The sequence below is a fragment of the Chenopodium album genome, chromosome 22 (genome assembly GCF_948465745.1).
Source record: "Chenopodium album chromosome 22, dcCheAlbu1.1, whole genome shotgun sequence".
Classification (NCBI taxonomy): domain Eukaryota; kingdom Viridiplantae; phylum Streptophyta; class Magnoliopsida; order Caryophyllales; family Amaranthaceae; genus Chenopodium; species Chenopodium album.
This window is the reverse complement of record NC_137855.1, coordinates 1,014,234-1,033,276: the sequence shown is the minus strand read 5'-3', so window position 1 is coordinate 1,033,276 and position 19,043 is coordinate 1,014,234. Positions and strand designations below refer to the sequence as shown.

The 19,043-nt window shown below is 33.2% G+C and overlaps 2 protein-coding genes across 2 annotated transcripts; one reads left to right on the top strand and one right to left on the bottom strand.

Annotated features, from left to right (window-relative positions):
• Positions 1-1,391: 1,391 nt before the first annotated feature.
• Positions 1,392-3,567, bottom strand: LOC145605200 (oxygen-evolving enhancer protein 1, chloroplastic). The gene is made up of 2 exons (XM_081661238.1): positions 3,247-3,567; positions 1,392-2,257 (listed from the first exon to the last, which is right to left on the bottom strand). The coding sequence occupies exons 1-2, from the start codon at positions 3,484-3,486 to the stop codon at positions 1,502-1,504; spliced, it is 996 nt and encodes a 331-aa protein (XP_081517364.1). The 5' UTR covers positions 3,487-3,567; the 3' UTR covers positions 1,392-1,501.
• Positions 3,568-8,737: 5,170 nt separating this feature from the next.
• Positions 8,738-13,821, top strand: LOC145604871 (uncharacterized). The gene is made up of 12 exons (XM_081660853.1): positions 8,738-9,523; positions 10,261-10,463; positions 10,593-10,790; positions 11,009-11,080; positions 11,167-11,262; positions 11,399-11,478; positions 11,575-11,650; positions 11,768-11,978; positions 12,067-12,263; positions 12,380-12,482; positions 12,647-12,736; positions 13,006-13,821. The coding sequence occupies exons 1-12, from the start codon at positions 8,980-8,982 to the stop codon at positions 13,752-13,754; spliced, it is 2,619 nt and encodes an 872-aa protein (XP_081516979.1). The 5' UTR covers positions 8,738-8,979; the 3' UTR covers positions 13,755-13,821.
• The last annotated feature ends 5,222 nt before the right edge of the window (positions 13,822-19,043 follow it).

Here is a 19,043-nt window from a genome sequence, read left to right as displayed (position 1 = left end):
ACACTAGCTAGTTTGTCACATAAAGGCTTGTTATGACTTTTAAGTTAATAATGGAAGAAAGAGTATACATAATTGGCTAAATTGTTGGTTTAACTACAAAGTGGATGAATCCAACCACCCAAATGGCCTCATGGAGTTTCGCGTGGTCTATGGGAAGCATCCTGGCCTATTTTAATGTTTGGGTCTAAAAATGTCTAAAATTGAAGATTATAATCCACGCTTTCAGATCAATTTTGAAATTTTCTCCCAAAATTAAAGTGAATGCATGAGGTGTCTCCTAAAATTATACTCATATAAATTATTTTGGTACTATAACAAGTCTACCAATAGACTTATGAAGCCCCGAGAATGAGTTTGGTTAAATATGTGCTTATTTCGAAATTATGTATTGGTATTTGGTAGTCAAGCTCCAAGAGATGATTCTAATGGGATCCTTGATAACACGTTTATGTACTCATTTTTATGTGTTATATTCATGTGTTTTCATCATATTTTCTCTATGTATTTAATCTTTTAGAGCTTTTATGCATGAAAATAGCTAATTGTTCTTGCTAGGACTTATAGGATGCCGTTCTCAATGTCTTTAATATGTATGATTCCATGAAAATAGGTATGATTGCATGTTAGGGAAGCTATTAGTTGATCGAAAGAAACTCTTAGTATTGTTTTAGGGAGCATCTGTCCTGTGGAATATTTATTGATTTAATCGAGGGAAAGGGATTGTTCTATTGCGTTGATTCATATTAGTGGGGATACTTAATCTTAGATGTTTTTAGTTCTTGAATAATTTCATATTATCATTATTTATTGCTTATTAGTTAATATTGTTCTAGTTTTGATCTATCGATATTGATTGGTTACTCGCTTAGTATTTATTTGAGTCTATTTAATTAGTTGAACCATAGTCTCTTGGGATCCGACCCTTACTTGCCCGTCTACATAGTAGTGGTCTTGTTAGGTTATTTTTGTTAGGTACGCGACACACCTATCAATCCTACTAAGGTTTCAGGAACCCTTCATTGGGTTATCCATCTTTGAAATATTTTTTACCTATAATTGTCTAATTGAACTATTGAAGTGCATGTCTTCTTTGATGATTTAGGATACCATAAACTCTTATTTCTTATACTACAATAACAATGTTAAGATATTCGTCCAAGATTCCAAGTATTACTCGGTGTAGTTGGTGAGACATTCACCTTATAATCTCGAGGTTATTGGTTTGATCCCTATCAGGGATGTCACGGTTAAGTTATAAAAGGTTACATAGTAGACCGATTGTTGGTTATGCAGATTTAAAGTCAAATAGCACAAACAATTTATTGTTGATATAAATTTCAATATGAGACATGAAATTTTTTAGACATGAAATCTACAAAGAACTGATAATATACAAGAAGCAGGGTTATAAGTTTCTCCTTAATATAATAGAAGTCATAGAAATCCCTTACAAACTTACAACAAAAAGAGCTCAATAATCATACAGAAATTACCCTGCAATCTATTGCTCAAGTTGTGCATACCAAACTCCCTCAATCTTCACATCCTTGGGAACCTTAGCTCCCAAATCAGTGTCTGATGGCTGCAGACTCTGGAACACTCCGATAACCTCACCGGTCTCGGGCTTGCTCGAAGTCACACTCAAGGTAATGGTTCCTTTTGATGAAGCAGTGTTCTTGATGTTTTCCTTTTGGAGCTCTTCTTCGTCTCCTCTTCCTCCTGCAGGCAATGCCACGGCGTTGTCATATCCTGTGGATCCACCCCTGCCCTTTGGGTCTAGGAAGGATGATCCTCTGTATGATGGGACTAAGAACTCTCCAGTAAATGCCTCAGGTTTTCCTGAGGCAACGAGTTGCTTGATAGTGAAGAGGAATGGTACGCGTTCACCACCAGGAAGCTGGACTGTGACTGCAGCGTAGTCAATGCCATCTTTCTCCTCGAACTTAACTGTGCCATCAGGTGCAACCTCAAAGGGTCCCTCAATCTCATCAAGGGTGTAGGTTAGACGGGTCATGAGCTTGGTGTTTTGGAAGTCTGGTGGGGCGTTCTTGCTGATGCCTTCGGCCTTGACAGCGAATTTAGTTGGCTCGAGGCAGAATTTCTTGGCAGTGTACTTGCCTGGCTTGAAGGCAAAGGAGTCAACTCCACCTGCAATGGTTGGGCATTGGTTGGCTGTTCCGGTTCCTTTGACTTCGAGGTATGTCTTGCTCTGGATCTCATCATAGGTCAATCTCTTCGCTCCCTCGGCATTAGCCCCCTGAAACATAACACAAAAACAGTCACTTTCTTTGCATAATCTAAGAAAAATGCTGAGACTTCAAAGCCAATATAGTCTGTTAACATTTTTTTATAAGTATAAAATAGGACTGCCCTTATATTCAGAACAAATGTGGTGAAGTATTCAATTTCAAGGCTCTATACATTTCTATGTGCCATACTATCTTTATTTTCTGTCTTACAGTTGTCTGACAATAATCGAACAGACTCATGATTATACGGTTTATACCTGAACTTGTCTAATGATCAAACAATATAGATAATGAACTGTAATGTAAATACATTCTTGCTATCTTAATATGTTGTACTAATCAAATAGAAGAGCAAAATTATATAACCTGCTATCTTGAGGTGATTTTAAATTCGATTTGATCATTTATATGTTGTTCTACATTAGTGAGGCATAGTGCACGACTGCACGTCCTGGCCTTGCAGGTGCAGAACGTTACATTCGTGTATGGGACTTATAAAACCGGGGTGAACGCCCCCTCGTATCTGCAGCACAATCTACCAGTGTGTTTACAGAACAAATGCTTCAACAAGTAATTTGACAATTTTTAACAAGTTGAGTAGATCAACTAGTTTACCTTCTGTAGTACTAAACAGCATACATCACTTGATTTATTTAATTAGAAACTTTTGAGTTTTGACACATTATTCTTTAGAATTATATGATTAAAACAACAAATTTCTTGACTTTCCCTCATAAATTCACATGTTCTGAGTCAGATTATACTACAATAAAGTTTCCTCAACACTTTTTCTCAAGAAATTACTAGCTATAAAAGCATAATAACCAAATTTATCACCATTACAATCTATTTAACATAAATCCTTGAACCTAGCATAACATACACAATTAACAAAGTGCAAAAACATAACCTTAAACTTATAAGTCCCTGCAGAATCATCAATCTATAATGCTAACACACTAACAAATCAAATAGGAATAAGAAAAAGGCGGTATACCGATGCGATGAGAGCCGAGGTGGCGAGAGCGAGGCCAGCAAGCTTGGTAGCATCAACACACTTGTTAGCCAACTCCTTAAGATCAGACTGAAGAGAAAGAGAAACTCTACCAGCACCAGAATCTACACCAAAAGCCTTACAAACATTTTGAGTAGACCTAAGTTGAAGGGTGTTTCTTGAAGAAACTACTTTGTTGGGTTGTTGTAAGAAGGTTGTTGATGCTTGTAATGAAGCTGCCATTTTTGCTCCAAACTCTCTTTCTCACTTTGTCTGAAATTCAGGGTATCCAAGTTTCTGTAATATGACAGTTATTTTGGTGGCAGAGAATACAAAATATGTGTTGGATAAAGAGATAGGATATAAGAGATAAGAGATCATATGTTATTGGTTAGTTTTAAAGCTAGTTGGACCTACATTTTTATTTTGTTAAATCTATGTGTCATTGTTTTTGTTATTGATAAAGATATGTATCCAATCATAGCTTGTGTACCACACAGATCATATGAATTTGTGGGTGTGAAATTTGAGGGACTACCTCTAATTATATTTTTATTTGATAAACCATTAGATTATAATTCTTGCACAAAGTTTTCCTTTAGATGCCCTAACTTTTGCTCTATATACATTTTGATTAATATTTTTCAATTTTGATTTATAATAATTATGTGGAATTTTTAGATTCATTTTAATACTGTATATTTTCAAAATGTTTATGATTGAATTTATGCACTGACATGCATGCAAAATGAAAATTAAAATATTTTGAAACAAGTTAAAGTATTTATACATTATAATTACAATCCAGCTATTAAATAAATTGCTGAATTAAAATATTTTTATTTATGAATATTACAGAGAATTTCTTGATGTTCACTAAATCGCTGATTGACAGTGTTCAATTTTTTATTATTTTTTTTAATGGTGTTCGGAGAGCTACACGCCTACAAGGGTGTGTTACATTATATTAAAATATATTATGCTTTTAAATAATACATTTTGAATATATTCAATTTAGAGTGTATATTTGTATTTATGGTTAGGATATATTTTGGTTTCTTATTCTTAGCAATCAGAAGGAATCTTTTGTATAGTTAGGTTCCTTAATCTTAACAATTAGTAGCAATTAGTTAGCTAGATAATAACCTAACTTATTCTTGTACTTTGTATTTAACGTTCTAAATGGGCGAGTGATGAAATTTGATCCCAATATCACTTAGGGCCTATTGGAGTTGAACTGAACTGAACTGATTGGAGCTGAACTGAACTGAGCTGAAATGAATATTTTATGAGTGAGGGAAATTAGAAGCTTAACTGAACTGAATTGAATTGAACTGAACTGATTGAAGCTGAACTGAACTGAACTGAACATATTAGAGTTGAACAGAACTGAAATGAAATTAAGTAAATGTGAACAGCCCTTAAATTCGGGAAGAAGTAAATGGTTATGAAATTTATGATCCTATTTTGTTCACTTTAATAAATTCAAATAAAGGTTAATAATATGGGTCCGCATAATTTATTTTCTCTAAAATGCTAAGTAGGCTTACTAGGCTGTTAGCATGGATAACCTACAAATATGTTAGGCCAAACCTTTTTTAATGAGTCATGACCCAAATCTAGGCTCAACAATTCTCGGTGTATAGCGTTGAAAAGTTGGTACAGTGTGGCCCAGCCCAAATTAATGCCACATTTGGTTAGTTACTTGATTATCTTGATTACATAAGTTTTGTAAAGTAATCATCACAAGGTTAAATTTGTTTATAAGTTGGGAGACACAATCATATTTTGGGTACGATATAAGAAATCTATACACACAGTTCTCCTTTTATTTTATGAAATTTATCTACATTTTAATAAAAAAATATTATTAGGTGTAACAATGGATAATCATAGAGCTTAATAATAGGATATAACTTCCCTATAAAAAATGGTAGGTGTAAAAAAAAAAAAAAAAAAAAAAAACAACCTTTTATTCGTACTATAGATAGATAGGGTTGGCCCTTGCTCATCACATGTGAATACTATATTGTCTATTTAGAATTTGGGATTTAGTAGATTCTTGATTGAATTTGAACTCTCTCAAAGAAATATTAATTGTTAATGGTTGGGTTGGCGACAATTAGAGCAAGATTAGTCCTAGGTCTTAAGATTTTAGATGATATCATCATATTCTAATTTTACGATCGTAAGACGAGACTTTATTATTTTAAGCATTTATGAAGTTTGGTCTTAATATAATCTGAAATGGAGTATTGAAAATTCAAGACTCAACTTCAGACTCAATTTAACACTATGTAAAAAAAATGAGACTGATCGATTGAAGAGATAAATTTTATCGAGTCTTAACGAGTCTTAACATAATTATAAATTAGAAAAAAAAATTAAATTTAATCTAAAAAGTTGAGGTGGGAATGGATTAAAATCTTAAGATAAGACGACGCTAATCTTGCTCTTACATCAAATTAATTTGAACTACGATTAAAATTACTCCATCTAAATCTAAATAACTGATATAATTTGACCGTATACACATGCTAAGTTTAATGGACTCGAATATTATATAACAATTTTATGATTTCACAAATTTCATATAAATTGTACAAATATGTTTGTGAGAGTTCATGTCTTTCACTTTCTTGGCAGACACCTTTGTTTGGCTCACCTCCTAACCCTTGCACATACAACATATATATTTATAGTGGTTGTTCCCTACTCTTTAGAGTCTGGATTTTTCTACACTTGTCTAATATTACATGTTTCTAGATATTTCTACCTCACTCGATATTTTACAAGATTTTTTTAGATACAACATCACAATATTTAGTAAATAGTAGGGAGTTTATGTTACTAACCTAACAACATTTAACATAATAAAATCAAAGAATTATGTATCAAATCGTACATTGATTATTTCGTAGTTGAATAAAGTACAAATTTAAATTTGGAATAAATTGCAAAGTCCAATTCAATCCCTCCAAAGGCTCCAATACACACACTCTCTTATATTACAAAAATTGTTGTTATTCTATTTGATCGATATATGTTACATACGGTAATGCACTCCCCACACATTAATATGTACAACAAATAGGCATAGCTGTGAATATTTTGGCACAAGACATCTTAGACAATGGAGCAACAAAGTCCTAGATAGATGTTTGGTGAGAAAATTGCCAAATAGAGCTAATTTTTTTTTTAAGAAAAACTGCCAAATAGTTACTTGATTATCTTGACAATATTATCAAAATGAGTTGTTGTTGAAAAAATGGTCACATGTTTACATGCAAGTAAGTTCAATTCTTGCTTGTAACACTCTTTTCAACCCTATTGTATGTCGTTTAATCACTTTGGGGAAAAGCAACATGCATGTTAATGATGTAGTGACAACTTGCTCTTAGTAAATCTGGAAACTATTGTATGATTGTGTCATCTTAAGAATCTATTGTATTCTTGTATAGATTTGTTTAGATTGAGCTTTGTTTTTAATATCACGGAATTTCACAACGGCTTTATTATCAAAATCTGTTTAAAACCATGATCAATTACGAGTAGAATTTATTTGACGTCAAAAGACATTGTTTCTCTACCGTCTTCTAATTTGTTTAGCTACGTACCAAAGAAATTCAATTAATTTAAAACGTGATGAACTTACATTATTCTTCTAAGAGTGATTTTTTTTTTTTTTTTTTTTTTTTTTTTTTTAAATACTGTTGAGATAATATAACAACTAATTTTGAACCAAAAAAGTATAAAATTATGTTATGCGTGGTCTTTCAACATACGAGTACTATCTTTCTTCCCATGTCATGTACATTGGCTTGTAAAATGCTTAGAAGAATTAGAACTTCCCTGATTAAGCTCATCTTTTGTCACATATTTGTGTTTCCATTTTTTTTCTTGGGACTGCTGTTATTTTTAGAAATTGGGATCTTTGTTTTAGGTTCAAACAACAAAAAGAGACAAAAAATATATATATATATATAAATAAATAAATAAAAAGCTTTAGTCATTGCTGCTTTTGACTACTCCGTACCATTTTTAAAGATGTATTTGTATTATGCTGCCTAATGATCAATTTTAGTATATTCTAATATTTTATTGCATTAGTACGTTAAAATTTAATCACTTTTGACGAAGAGTTTAAATTGTTAATGTATCAACCTTTTTATAGAGCTCATTATTTGGTTAAAGCTAAATAATCATACTCCTTGTTTGCGGAATATTTTATATAAATAGCTTAATTATTAATTGAGATATTATTACTCCGTATTAACGGATGGGTGTGACTCAAATTTAATAGGCTGATTATTTTGATGGAGTATTTGTGTACATTTAGAAGTTTTCGAGAAAAACAAGCTAAGGTTTTGTAGAGAATTATTGACATACATTGGAAACAACTAGAATACATGGCTCGTGAGCATTTTAGAATATTATAGATACAAGAATGATGGAGGAATTTCAGGAATCTTCAGACCATTTCTTTCAAGCTCTATCTTCAACTATAAATATTGATTATGGGCATGAGCATTCAACGAATACACATACATATGAGCATTCAACGAATACACATACATATAGACATCCTTTTCAAGGGTTATATTGTACTATCCTATTTTCATTCCCATGTTTAAGGTTATGTGTCCATTTAAAAGTAAAACTTGACACTAGATAAGAATTTAAGAAACCATTTCTTTCAAGCAAAGAGAGAACAAGATTGTGATATTTCTAGGATGTCAACGTTAGTGGTGCATGATTGAGGGAAGAGACACAACGAACTATACAATAATACTAGAAGAGGGATACAATAGCATCCACATATACGACCTACGAGTAGTGTATTGAAGTAATTAAAGTAATTAAAAGTATTTTGTTCTAAAAACAAATAATAATTAAAAGTATATTGTACAATAAAATTAAATTTCTATCGATTAGGATAAAAATATGATCTTTTTAACTAATCCCAATAACTAAGATGATGTGGATTATATTTAAAATTTAAATCAATGTAAATTAATTAGCTTACACAGAAAGAATTACCAGCAAATGAGATAAAATAATATCAATAAAAAATTTATGTATTTATCCATTAAAATAAGTTGTACTCTTTCTATCTTTAGGATAAATATACTTTCAGAAGTAGAATAAAAACATTTTAAAGATTTCATGAATTGTTTTAGTACTTTGGTAGTTTAATATTTTTATTTTTTTTATGGATATGATTAACCTTCTTTATTTTATGTCATCATAGTCTCATCAGTAAATTAGATAAGAGGATAAGATTAATTAACTAATAACTAGACTGTAATTAGTTGGATTAAATAATGCTTCATATCCATATATTACTATACTCTTATAAATACCAATGTAAATGTATTGTAACATTCTACTGAAAAATTACTTGATTTGTCAAGAATATCCCACCCAAAAAGCAACATTTATCCTGTGATTCCTTTTTCTCTGTCTTCTATACACCCACTTGCTCTTTTTTACGGTAAATTTTATTTTTTTGAAATTTTTTTGGTTAAATTCTTCACAAGAAACCATTCTTAGCTTTCACGGGACTGCAATTGTCCCAATTGGGTGACTGTTCTTTGGATTTTGGCTTGAATTTGTCGTTTTATTTTGTTGCAATTTAAGTAAACTTCAAATTTTGTTTATATAAATAAACATCTTAGTTTCTTCATTTTTATTTAATTATACCCCTGTTCTGTGATTTTTGATCGAAAAAAAAAAATGGGTTTTTGGTTAAAAAATCATGTTTTATTAGCATGTTTCTTGATTTTGTTACCTGGGTTTTGTGTTAGCTATATGAAGTACTGCGGTAATTCAATTACCGAAATTCCAACAAAAACCTTGAGATATGAATTTTTAACTTCAAAAAACGAGACTTGGAAGAAAGAAATTACGTCTCATGTTCATGATCATGATCATAATCATTTAACCCCAACTGATGAAGTTGCGTGGTCTAATATGATTCCTAGGAAATTACTATTGAAGCAAGAAGATGAATTTAGTTGGAATGTTTTGTATAAGAAAATTAAGTACTCTAAACACAATTTAAAGGGTAATTTTCTTAACGAAATTTCGCTTCATAATGTGAGATTAAACCCTCAATCATTTCATGGGAGAGCACAACAAACAAATTTAGAGTATTTGTTGTTGTTGAATGTTGATAGCTTGGCTTGGAGCTTTAGAAAAACTGCTGGTTTGCCTACACCAGGAACTCCTTATGGTGGTTGGGAAGCGCCAACTATCGAGCTTCGAGGCCATTTTGTAGGTAAGTTCACGATTTCATATAATCTTCATCTATTTTTTTTTTAATAATATTTGGAATCTGTTATTAATTTTATTTTTTATTTAATAATATTTGGAATTTGTTATTAATTATGTATGATGAGTTGTTTTTACTAAACTGGTAGAGTCATTAATGATAACAATGATTCGATTTGCCAACATTTGAGTGATGAATGTGTATGTTTGACAGTTTAAGTAATTAATTAATTATATTATCATGTTTTGTTTTGTTTTTTTTTAATTTTTTTTTTTTTTTTATTTATTTTTGGGTACGGAATTGATCGTCATGTTTATGTTAAGAATGTCCATAAAAGTTATGTCACATTTCCGAGATGGAAGAATTTAACAATTATGAAGGTTGCTGATTGAAAATTCATGTCATTATTGTTAATTATGCAAGTTCATATTAATAATGATGTAAGTTTAAATAGGATGAATGTCCATAAAAGTTATGTTACCTTTAATTTTCCGAAATTAGTAATAGCAATGTGTGTAAATGAGCTTATAATAGTGTGAATAATGTGTGATGATGAAATAGTTTGATTCAAGACTACATGCTTAAATGTTGTTATGATATTAATGCTAATTTCGTTACCAATCATATATACTAATGATAATTACTAATGATAATTACCAATCATATGCTAGTTTGATTCAGATTTATTGTAAATGGATTAAAAAGGAGTTAATAAATCTGAATTTTTGCAATTCATGGTGAAGGGCATTACTTGAGTGCAACTGCACACATGTGGGCAAGCACTCATAATGAGACTCTTAGAGCAAAGATGAGTGCCTTGGTGTCTGCCCTTAAGGAGTGTCAGGATGCGATGAAAACAGGGTACCTTTCGGCATTTCCAGATGAATTCTTTGACAGATTTGAAGCTATGGAAGCTGTTTGGGCACCATACTACACTATTCACAAGGTACGAGTGTGTTAGTCTACATACATAAATTCATTCATTTAATCCTGTTTGATTAATGACAGATTATGGCAGGCCTCTTAGATGACAACACTTAATTCATTCATTTAATCCCGTTTGAATTATTGACAGATTATGGTAGGCCTCTTGGATCAGTACAACTTTGCTAATAACACTCAAGCTCTACAGATGGTTACATCGATGGCCAATTACTTTTACATTCGTGTTCAGAATGTAGTTAAGCAATACACTATCGACCGACACTATGCAGCACAAAATGAGGAAACCGGTGGCATGAATGATGTCCTTTACCAGCTATACATTGTCACGGTTGGTGGTTGTTTATGATTTATTTTGCACAAGTTATTACTGTAATCAAATCTTGTGTTTAAAAAATCCGAAGAGTATGATTATTTGTAACATATAGCATAACTAAGAAAGATAAGCTAATTTAGTTATTGAAAGTTGGGTTCTCAATTACAGATTTATAGTTGTGATGTGAAGTTCTATAATTCATATATTCACTAATTTTTCGGGGTTATCTACAGGGCGATCAGAAGCATTTACTGTTGGCTCATCTATTTGATAAACCTTGCTTTTTAGGAGTACTTGCAATGAAGGTACTAAATAATATGTTAAAGGTTTTCTCTACATCTGTCTTATTTTTGTTCTAACACTAATATGTCCCTGATTTCTATCGTGTTAGGCTGATGATCTCTCCGGTTTTCATTCAAACACTCATATTCCGATTGTTGTTGGAGCACAAAAACGATATGAAATAACGGGTGATGAACTATACAAGGTTTTTTTTTTTTTTTTTTTTTTTTTTTTTTTTTTTTTTGTATTTATAAAGAAGGTTTGTTTTCCATTGAGCGTATAACATGATATATTTATTGGCAATGCTCGTTTCCAATATTCATAATTTATTGATCATTCAGGAAATGGGAACATTTTTCTTGGATGTTGTAAACTCCACCCATAGTTATGCAACAGGAGGAACTTCTTATAGTGAGGCCTGGTACACATGCTAGCCCTTGTCTTTTTTTTTTTGATAATTGCTTAATCATAAAATGGTGATTTCTTATTAGAAATATTTATGTTTATATACCATCAGGCAGGACCCAATGAGGTTAGGTGACAGCTTATATACTGAAAATGAAGAGTCTTGTACAACTTACAATATGCTTAAGGTAATCTTTGTGTGATACAATGCTATTTTGCTATTTGTGAACATCAGTAGCAACTCAATGCTTTAATCAATTCAATGCTAATCTTTCTAAAATTCTCTTTGGGAAATTGATTTTTAGGTTTCGCGTAATCTGTTTAGATGGACCAAACAAAATCAGTATGCAGATTACTATGAACGAGCACTCACAAATGGTGTGCTGGGTATTCAAAAAGGAACCGAGCCCGGTGTCATGATCTATATGCTTCCTTTAGGACATGGAGTTTCCAAAGGAAAAAGTGGTCACGGTTGGGGTGATCAGTTCAATTCCTTCTGGTGCTGCTATGGAACAGGTATGAACTTTTAAAGTGCTTTTATTGTGAAATTTTGTACAAAAGGGTTAACTAATGTGACTTTTCTTTGTACTCATCTTTTGTGTAGGAATTGAGTCATTCTCTAAGTTAGGAGATTCCATATACTTTGAGGAGACGACGAATGTACCCGGGCTCTATGTTATTCAGTACATACCTAGCTCACTCAATTGGACTGCTGCAGAAATCTCCCTAACCCAAGTTGTTGATGAAGTTACTTCCTTAAATCAAACCCTCAGAATAAAACTCACAGTTTCTGCAAAAAAGGTATAATCATACTCTGAAAAAAATAAATCAATTCAACACTATGCTGTACTCCGTATCAAGTATCAACTTCTTAGAGCTCCGAAAGACATTCTAATTCAGATTCCATTATTATTCAGGCTTCAAAGACAGCTACTCTAAATTTGCGGATACCTTCATGGACATCTTCGAGTGGTTCAAAAGCCTCACTCAATGGAAACAATTTGCCTTTGCCAAGTCCAGGTCTAAATATGTTATACCCTTTATCATTACTGATCATTATATTAGATAATGCAAAATCAACAATATCATGAATTACATCAAAGAAAGGGGAATCTGACTTTTTAATGGAGTACATCAAAGAAAACTTTTTATTTCCTGCTCAAATGTTTTCTTATGTTTGCCAGGTAGTTTTCTAAACATATCTAAGAGTTGGGTCAATGGCGATGAAATTACACTGGAGTTTCCGCTAGTACTTAGAACAGAGTTTCTTAAAGGTAATTCTATACCTATAATTAAGCTTATGACATGCGCCATCTTTCTGCATTTACAATATTTTTTTCCGTCCTACAAAACCATATCTTTCGTACTTTTGAATAATAATTAGAGGTGAAAATATGAGACTTTGTTTTAAGCCGGATTTATACATAATACTGATCAAAACTAGATTCTAAGTCTGAAAACCGACCCAATTCTTATGCATATTCACATATCAAAGGAAATGGATAAGTATTGTTTTGACTAATAATTTTCCATGACATTTCAGATAATCGTCCTGAGTTTGCCTCACTTCAAGCAATTTTATATGGACCATACTTGCTGGTGGGTCTATCAAATGGTGACTTTGACATTCAAACAGGATCAGTGAAATCTATTTCAGACTGGATAACTCCTATTCCGGCAGACTATAATTCCCATCTGGTTTCTTTCGTTAAAGAGAATGAAAACACGACATTCTTTATCTCGAAGCATGATCAAGCATTGACAATGCTAGGATCTCCTCAAGCTATGAATGATTCTTACGTTCAATCTACATTTAGAATCATTTTGACAGATCCATCTGAAAGTCAAATAAAAAGTGTGGGATCAATGAGTCTTATTGGTAAAGTGGTCATGTTAGAACCTTTTGATCTTCCCGGCTTTGTGGTTGCTCACCAAGGGGCGGGCAAAGTACTCACTATTAGAGGTGCAACTTACAATAAGCAATCTGCCGAATTTTTGATTGTTAAGGGGTTGAATGGCAGAGATGGAACGATATCTTTGAAGACCAAAGAAGGTTGCTTTGTTCATGGTGATAGTAGCTCCAAATTTGATCTAAGTTTGAAGTTAAATTGCAATGTTAAGAATTCAGATCTTTCATTTAAGGAAGCAGTGAGTTTCACGTGGAATGATGGTCTCAAGAAGTATAGCCCTATCAGCTTTGTAGCAAAAGGGTTGAAGAGGAGCTATATTCTTGAACCATTATTGGAAATGAGAGACGAATATTATAACGTTTATTTCAACATAACAATGTAGTGTTTTTGTAATTCAAAGAATAAAAAAATTAGCAATAAAAATTAGCAATTAAATAGCAAAGTCAAAATTCAACGCCTTAATTACACCTTTTGTTTATGTTGCTATCATTTCTTCAACATTATTGTTGGGTGTGCTTCAAATTTACTGCTCTTATTTTGACAGAGTATTAGTTTATGTCAAGCTTCTAAATACATGTAGGATGGTTGGTATTGCTCTTCATTTATCTAGATTTTTTATAATCTGTATCATGCAATCCACTATAATGATTTAGAGAATTCCTATAATAATAACAATAATTTCTTACAAAGATTCTAATAATAATACCCTTGGTATAAGATTTTGAGATGTTACCACGGATAAATTCAAATAAACATATGCTTAAGAGTAAATTTTTAAGGATAAGCCCAAGATAAGTTAGTACTTAATAGCTTGAGACATTTTTTACACTCAAACGATGACGCTTCAAGGTGATCATATGGAGCTCCTGCTGGTATGGGCCCACAAAGTTGGTTATGACTCAAGTCCAAATGCCCAATATATGAGGCTGAGGATATGGACTTGGGTATTGGCCCACTAAACCGGTTATGAGACAAATCCAGAACCATAAAATATGACCTCGACCCTAAAACATCCGGTATCCGACCCTCCAAGGCATTCCGGCTCAAGCTACATATACTCACACCCGAATTTAACAAACTTTCGGATACATGTAATATGGTTTGTAATGTTCCTCAATTTTCTAGATTTTTCTAATAGCTCGTATAATGCAAGCCACTAAAATGATATAGAGAATTTCTTGACATTTGAAATATCTAGAAATATGGTTCGTGAATTTTCTAAAACATCATGGATACAAGAATGGTGAAGGAATTTCTAGAATCTTTCGCCCATTTGTTCCAAGCTACATTCACAACTATAAATATGAGTCATGGACATTCAAGACAACACACAATAAGCCATGTCTATAGGCAGTTCGTGGGTTTTTTTTTAATGATTTTTTCGAAATAAAATAGGAAAACTTTTGTATACACCCGGTTTTCAGTAATTTACTGTACATCGGGTACACTTTTGTCAGATTTAGTGTCACTTTTGTCAAATTTAGTGTCACTTTCGTCAAATTATCAATGAAGTATAAATAACTCTTATATATGTCAGGGTAACTTTTGTGCGTTTTAGTGTAACTTTTGTGCGTTTTAGTGTAACTTTTGCACATTTTATTGTCACTTTTATAACGGATGTTCAGTAATTTACTAACATCCGTTTTATTTAAAAGTTTGTCTATAGAATATTGTGTTTCCATTACAAATTTTACAATAGAATTTATCTTGTCTTGATATTTTCTTATTTCTCAATCTCTAGCACTGTAATCTGCTTTTGTTGTGCACTCACCATAGTCACTAACCCATATATACAACAAATAATAATAGTAGCAATTAAATTGCAAAGTTAATATTTAAGGCTTTTTTAATGACACTTTTGTATATGTTTAATAGTTACATTTCTTCAAGCAAGTTTGAAAAAGAAGCGACACAACCATTACAAACAAATTTGAAATAATACCTTTGTCTTTTGTATATTAAAATGGAGGGAGTAAAACTTTACTTCTCCCTAAATTGTTTTTTCAACTTTTATGCCCAATTACTCTATGATCAAGCTTGCCTTCATATTCTATACTTGACCGAATTTGAGATTTGAAAAAGTGATTTTCATTCAAATTTGTAAGTAATGATGACAACATGCGCTTTCTCGGTGAGAACGGCCTGATTGACGGTCCAGCCTGAGTGCAAGTGCGACAGCAAGTATGACATTTTCTCTCTCCTATTTCTCTATGAAATTGGGGAAAATTGGAATTATCATAACTTCCTTACCTATTTATAACTGTCTGTTACCAAGTGTTCACCAGAAACCTCTAGAATATCTCAAAAATTCCTCAAAAATTGTGGATAATATCCTTTAATTTTGGAATTTTTTGAACTTTTTTCGCCCGGAAATAAAAATTGCCGAGATGTTTACCATGGTCCCTAAATTGCCGAGATTTTTACCATGGTCCCTAACACACCCTCCGGGAGTCCAATTGGGTGGGTGGAACCATCCAATTTGACTTAATACGATCAATTTACCCGTTCACAACTTGCACCAATTTCGTGAGTTGAAGCTTACCACGAACATTTATGAAATTATATAATGGTCATATATGGTTACAAATAGTAATATATGACCCTATGACGTATCCCCTAGAGTTTAAAAACTTTTCGCTACCGAGCCTCGTAACCTCAAAAATTCCTCAAAAAGCGTTGATAATAGCCTTCAATTTTGGAATTTTTTCGCCCGGAAGTAAAAATTGCCGAGATGTTTACCATGGTCCCTAACACCCTCCGGGAGTCCAATTGCGTGGGTGGAATCATCCAATTTGCCTTAAAACGATCAATTTACCCGTTCACAACTTGCACCGATTTCGTGAGCTCAAGCCTACCACGGACATTTATGACATTATATAATGGACATGTATGGCTCCAAACGGCATTATATGACCCTAATATGTATCTCCTAGGGTGTCAAAACTTTTCGCCAACGGGCCTGTAACCTCAAAAATTTCTCAAAAAGCGTGGATAATAGCCTTCAATTTTAGAAAATTTTGAACTTTTTACACCCGGAAATAAAAATTGCCGAGATGTTTACCATAGTCCATAACACCCTTCAGGAGTCCAATTGGGTTGGAAGAATCATCCAATTCGCCTTAAAACGATCAATTTACCCATTCACAATTTGCACCAATTTCCTAAGCTCAAGCCTACCACGGATATTTATGACATTATATAATGGTCATATATGGTTCCAAAAGAAATTATATGAACCTAAGATTTATCTCCTAGGTTTTCAAGACTTTTCTCCACTTGGCCACATAACCTCAAAAATTCTTCAAAAAGTGTGGATAATAGCCTTCAATTTAGGAATTTTTGAACTTTTTTCGGCCAGAAATAAAAATTGCCAAGATGTTTACCATGGTACCTAACACCCTCCGGGAGTCCAATTGCGTGGGTGGAATCATCCAATTTGCCTTAAATTGATCAATTTACCCGTTCACAACTTGCACCAATTTCGTGAGCTCAAGCCTACCACGGACATTTATGACAGTATATAATGGTCATATATGGCTCCAAACGGCATTATATGACCTTAATATGTATCTCCTAGGGTCTCAAGACTTTTCGCCACCGGCCCTATAACCTAAAAAATTTCTCAAAAAACGTGGATAATAGCCTTCAAATTTAGAATTTTTTGAACTTTTTTCGCCCGAAAGTAAAAATTGTTGAGATGTTTACCATAGTCCATAACACCCTCCAGGAGTCCAATTGGGTTGGAGGAACCACCCAATTTGTCTTAAAACGGTAAATTTACCCGTTCACAACTTGCACCAATTTCATGAGCTCAAGCCTACCACGGACATTTATGACATTATATAATGGTCATATATGGTTCCAAAAGACATTATATGAACCTAAGATTTATCTCCTAGGGTTTCAAGACTTTTCGCCACTTGGCCACATAACCTCAAAAATTCTTCAAAAAGTGCGGATAATAGCCTTTGATTTTGGAATTTTTGAACTTTTTTCGGCCAGAAATTGCCGAGATGTTTACCATGGTCCCTAACATCCTTCGGGAGTCTAATTGGGCGGGTGGAACCATCCAATTTGCCTTCAAACGGTCAATTTACACGTTCAGAACTTGCACCAATTTCGTGAGTTGAAGCCTACCATGGACATTTATGACATTTATAATGATCATATATGGTTACAAACAGTATTATATGACCTTATGACGTATCCCCTAGAGTTTAAAGACTGTTTGCCACCGGGCTTCGTAACCTCAAAAATTCCTCAAAAAGCATGGATAATAGCCTTCAATTTTAGAATTATTTGAACTTTTTTCGTCCGAGAGTTAAAATTGTCGAGATGTTTACCATAGACCCTAATACCCTCTGGGAGTCCAATTGGGTGGGTGGAATCATCCAATTTGCCTTAAAACAATCAATTTACCCGTTTACAATTTGCACCAATTTCCTGAGTTCAAGCCTACCACGGACATTTATGACATTATATAATGGTTATATATGGTTCCAAAAGGCATTATATGAACCTAAGATTTATCTCCTAGGGTTTCAAGACTTTTCGCCACTTGGCCACGTAACCTCAATAATTCTTCAAAAAGTGCGGATGATAGCCTTCAATTTTGGAATTTTTTGACCTTTTTTCGGCCAGAAATAAAAATTACCGAGATTTTTACCATGGTCCCTAATACCCTTCGGGAGTCTAATTGGGTGTGTGGAACCATCCAATTTGCCTTAAAACGGTCAATTTACCCGTTCACAACTTGCACCAATTTCGTGAGTTGAAGCCTACCACGGACATTTATAACATTGTATAATGGTCATATATGGTTACAAACAGTATTATATGACCCTATGACGTATTCCCTAGAGTCTAAAGACTTTTCGCCACCGGGCCTCGTAACTTCAAAAATTCCTCAAAAAGCGTGGATAATAGCCTTCAATTTTGGAATTTTTTGAACTTTTTTCGCCTTGAAGTAAAAATTGCCGAGATGTTTACCTTGGTTCCTAACACCCTCCAGAAGTCCAATTGCGTGGGTGGAATCATCCAATTTGCCTTTAAACGATCAATTTACCCGTTCACAACTTGCACCAATTTCGTGAGCTCAAGCCTATCACGAACATTTATGACATTATATAATGGTCATATATGGTTCCAAACGACATTACATGACCCTAATATATATCTACTAGGGTCTCAAGACTTTTCACCATTGGGCCCCGTAACCTCAAAATTTCTCAAAAAGCGTGGATTATACCCTTTAATTTTTGAATTTTTTTGACCTTTTTCACCCAGAAATAAAAATTGCCGAGATTTTTAACATGGACCCTAACATCTTTCGAGAGTCCAATTGGGTGGGTGGAACCATCCAATTTGTCTTAAAACGGTAAATTTACCCGTTCACAACTTGCACCAATTTCATGAGCTCAATCCTACCACGGACATTTATGACATTATATAATGGTCATCGATGGTTCCAAACAGTATCATATGACCCTAAGATATATCCTCTAGGGTCGCAAGACTTTTCGCCACCGGGCCCCGTAAGCTCAAAAATTCCTCTAAAAGCGTGGATAATAGCCTTCAATTTTGGTATTTTTTGGGCTTTCTTTGCCCGTAAATAAAAATTGCCGAGATGTTTACTATGGTTTACAACACCTTCTGGGAGTCCAATTGGGTG

Bases quoted from the DNA above. Each gene is read 5' to 3' on its own strand.
- LOC145605200 (XM_081661238.1), bottom strand. From the start codon at position 3,486: ATGGCAGCTTCATTACAAGCATCAACAACCTTCTTACAACAACCCAAC. The intron at 2,258-3,246 runs GTATACCGCCTT...GTTATGTTTCAG, and splicing joins CCTCGGCTCTCATCGCATCG to GGGGCTAATGCCGAGGGAGC.
- LOC145604871 (XM_081660853.1), top strand. From the start codon at position 8,980: ATGGGTTTTTGGTTAAAAAATCATGTTTTATTAGCATGTTTCTTGATT. The intron at 10,791-11,008 runs GTTGGTGGTTGT...GGTTATCTACAG, and splicing joins ACCAGCTATACATTGTCACG to GGCGATCAGAAGCATTTACT. The intron at 12,483-12,646 runs GTCTAAATATGT...TATGTTTGCCAG, and splicing joins TTTGCCTTTGCCAAGTCCAG to GTAGTTTTCTAAACATATCT.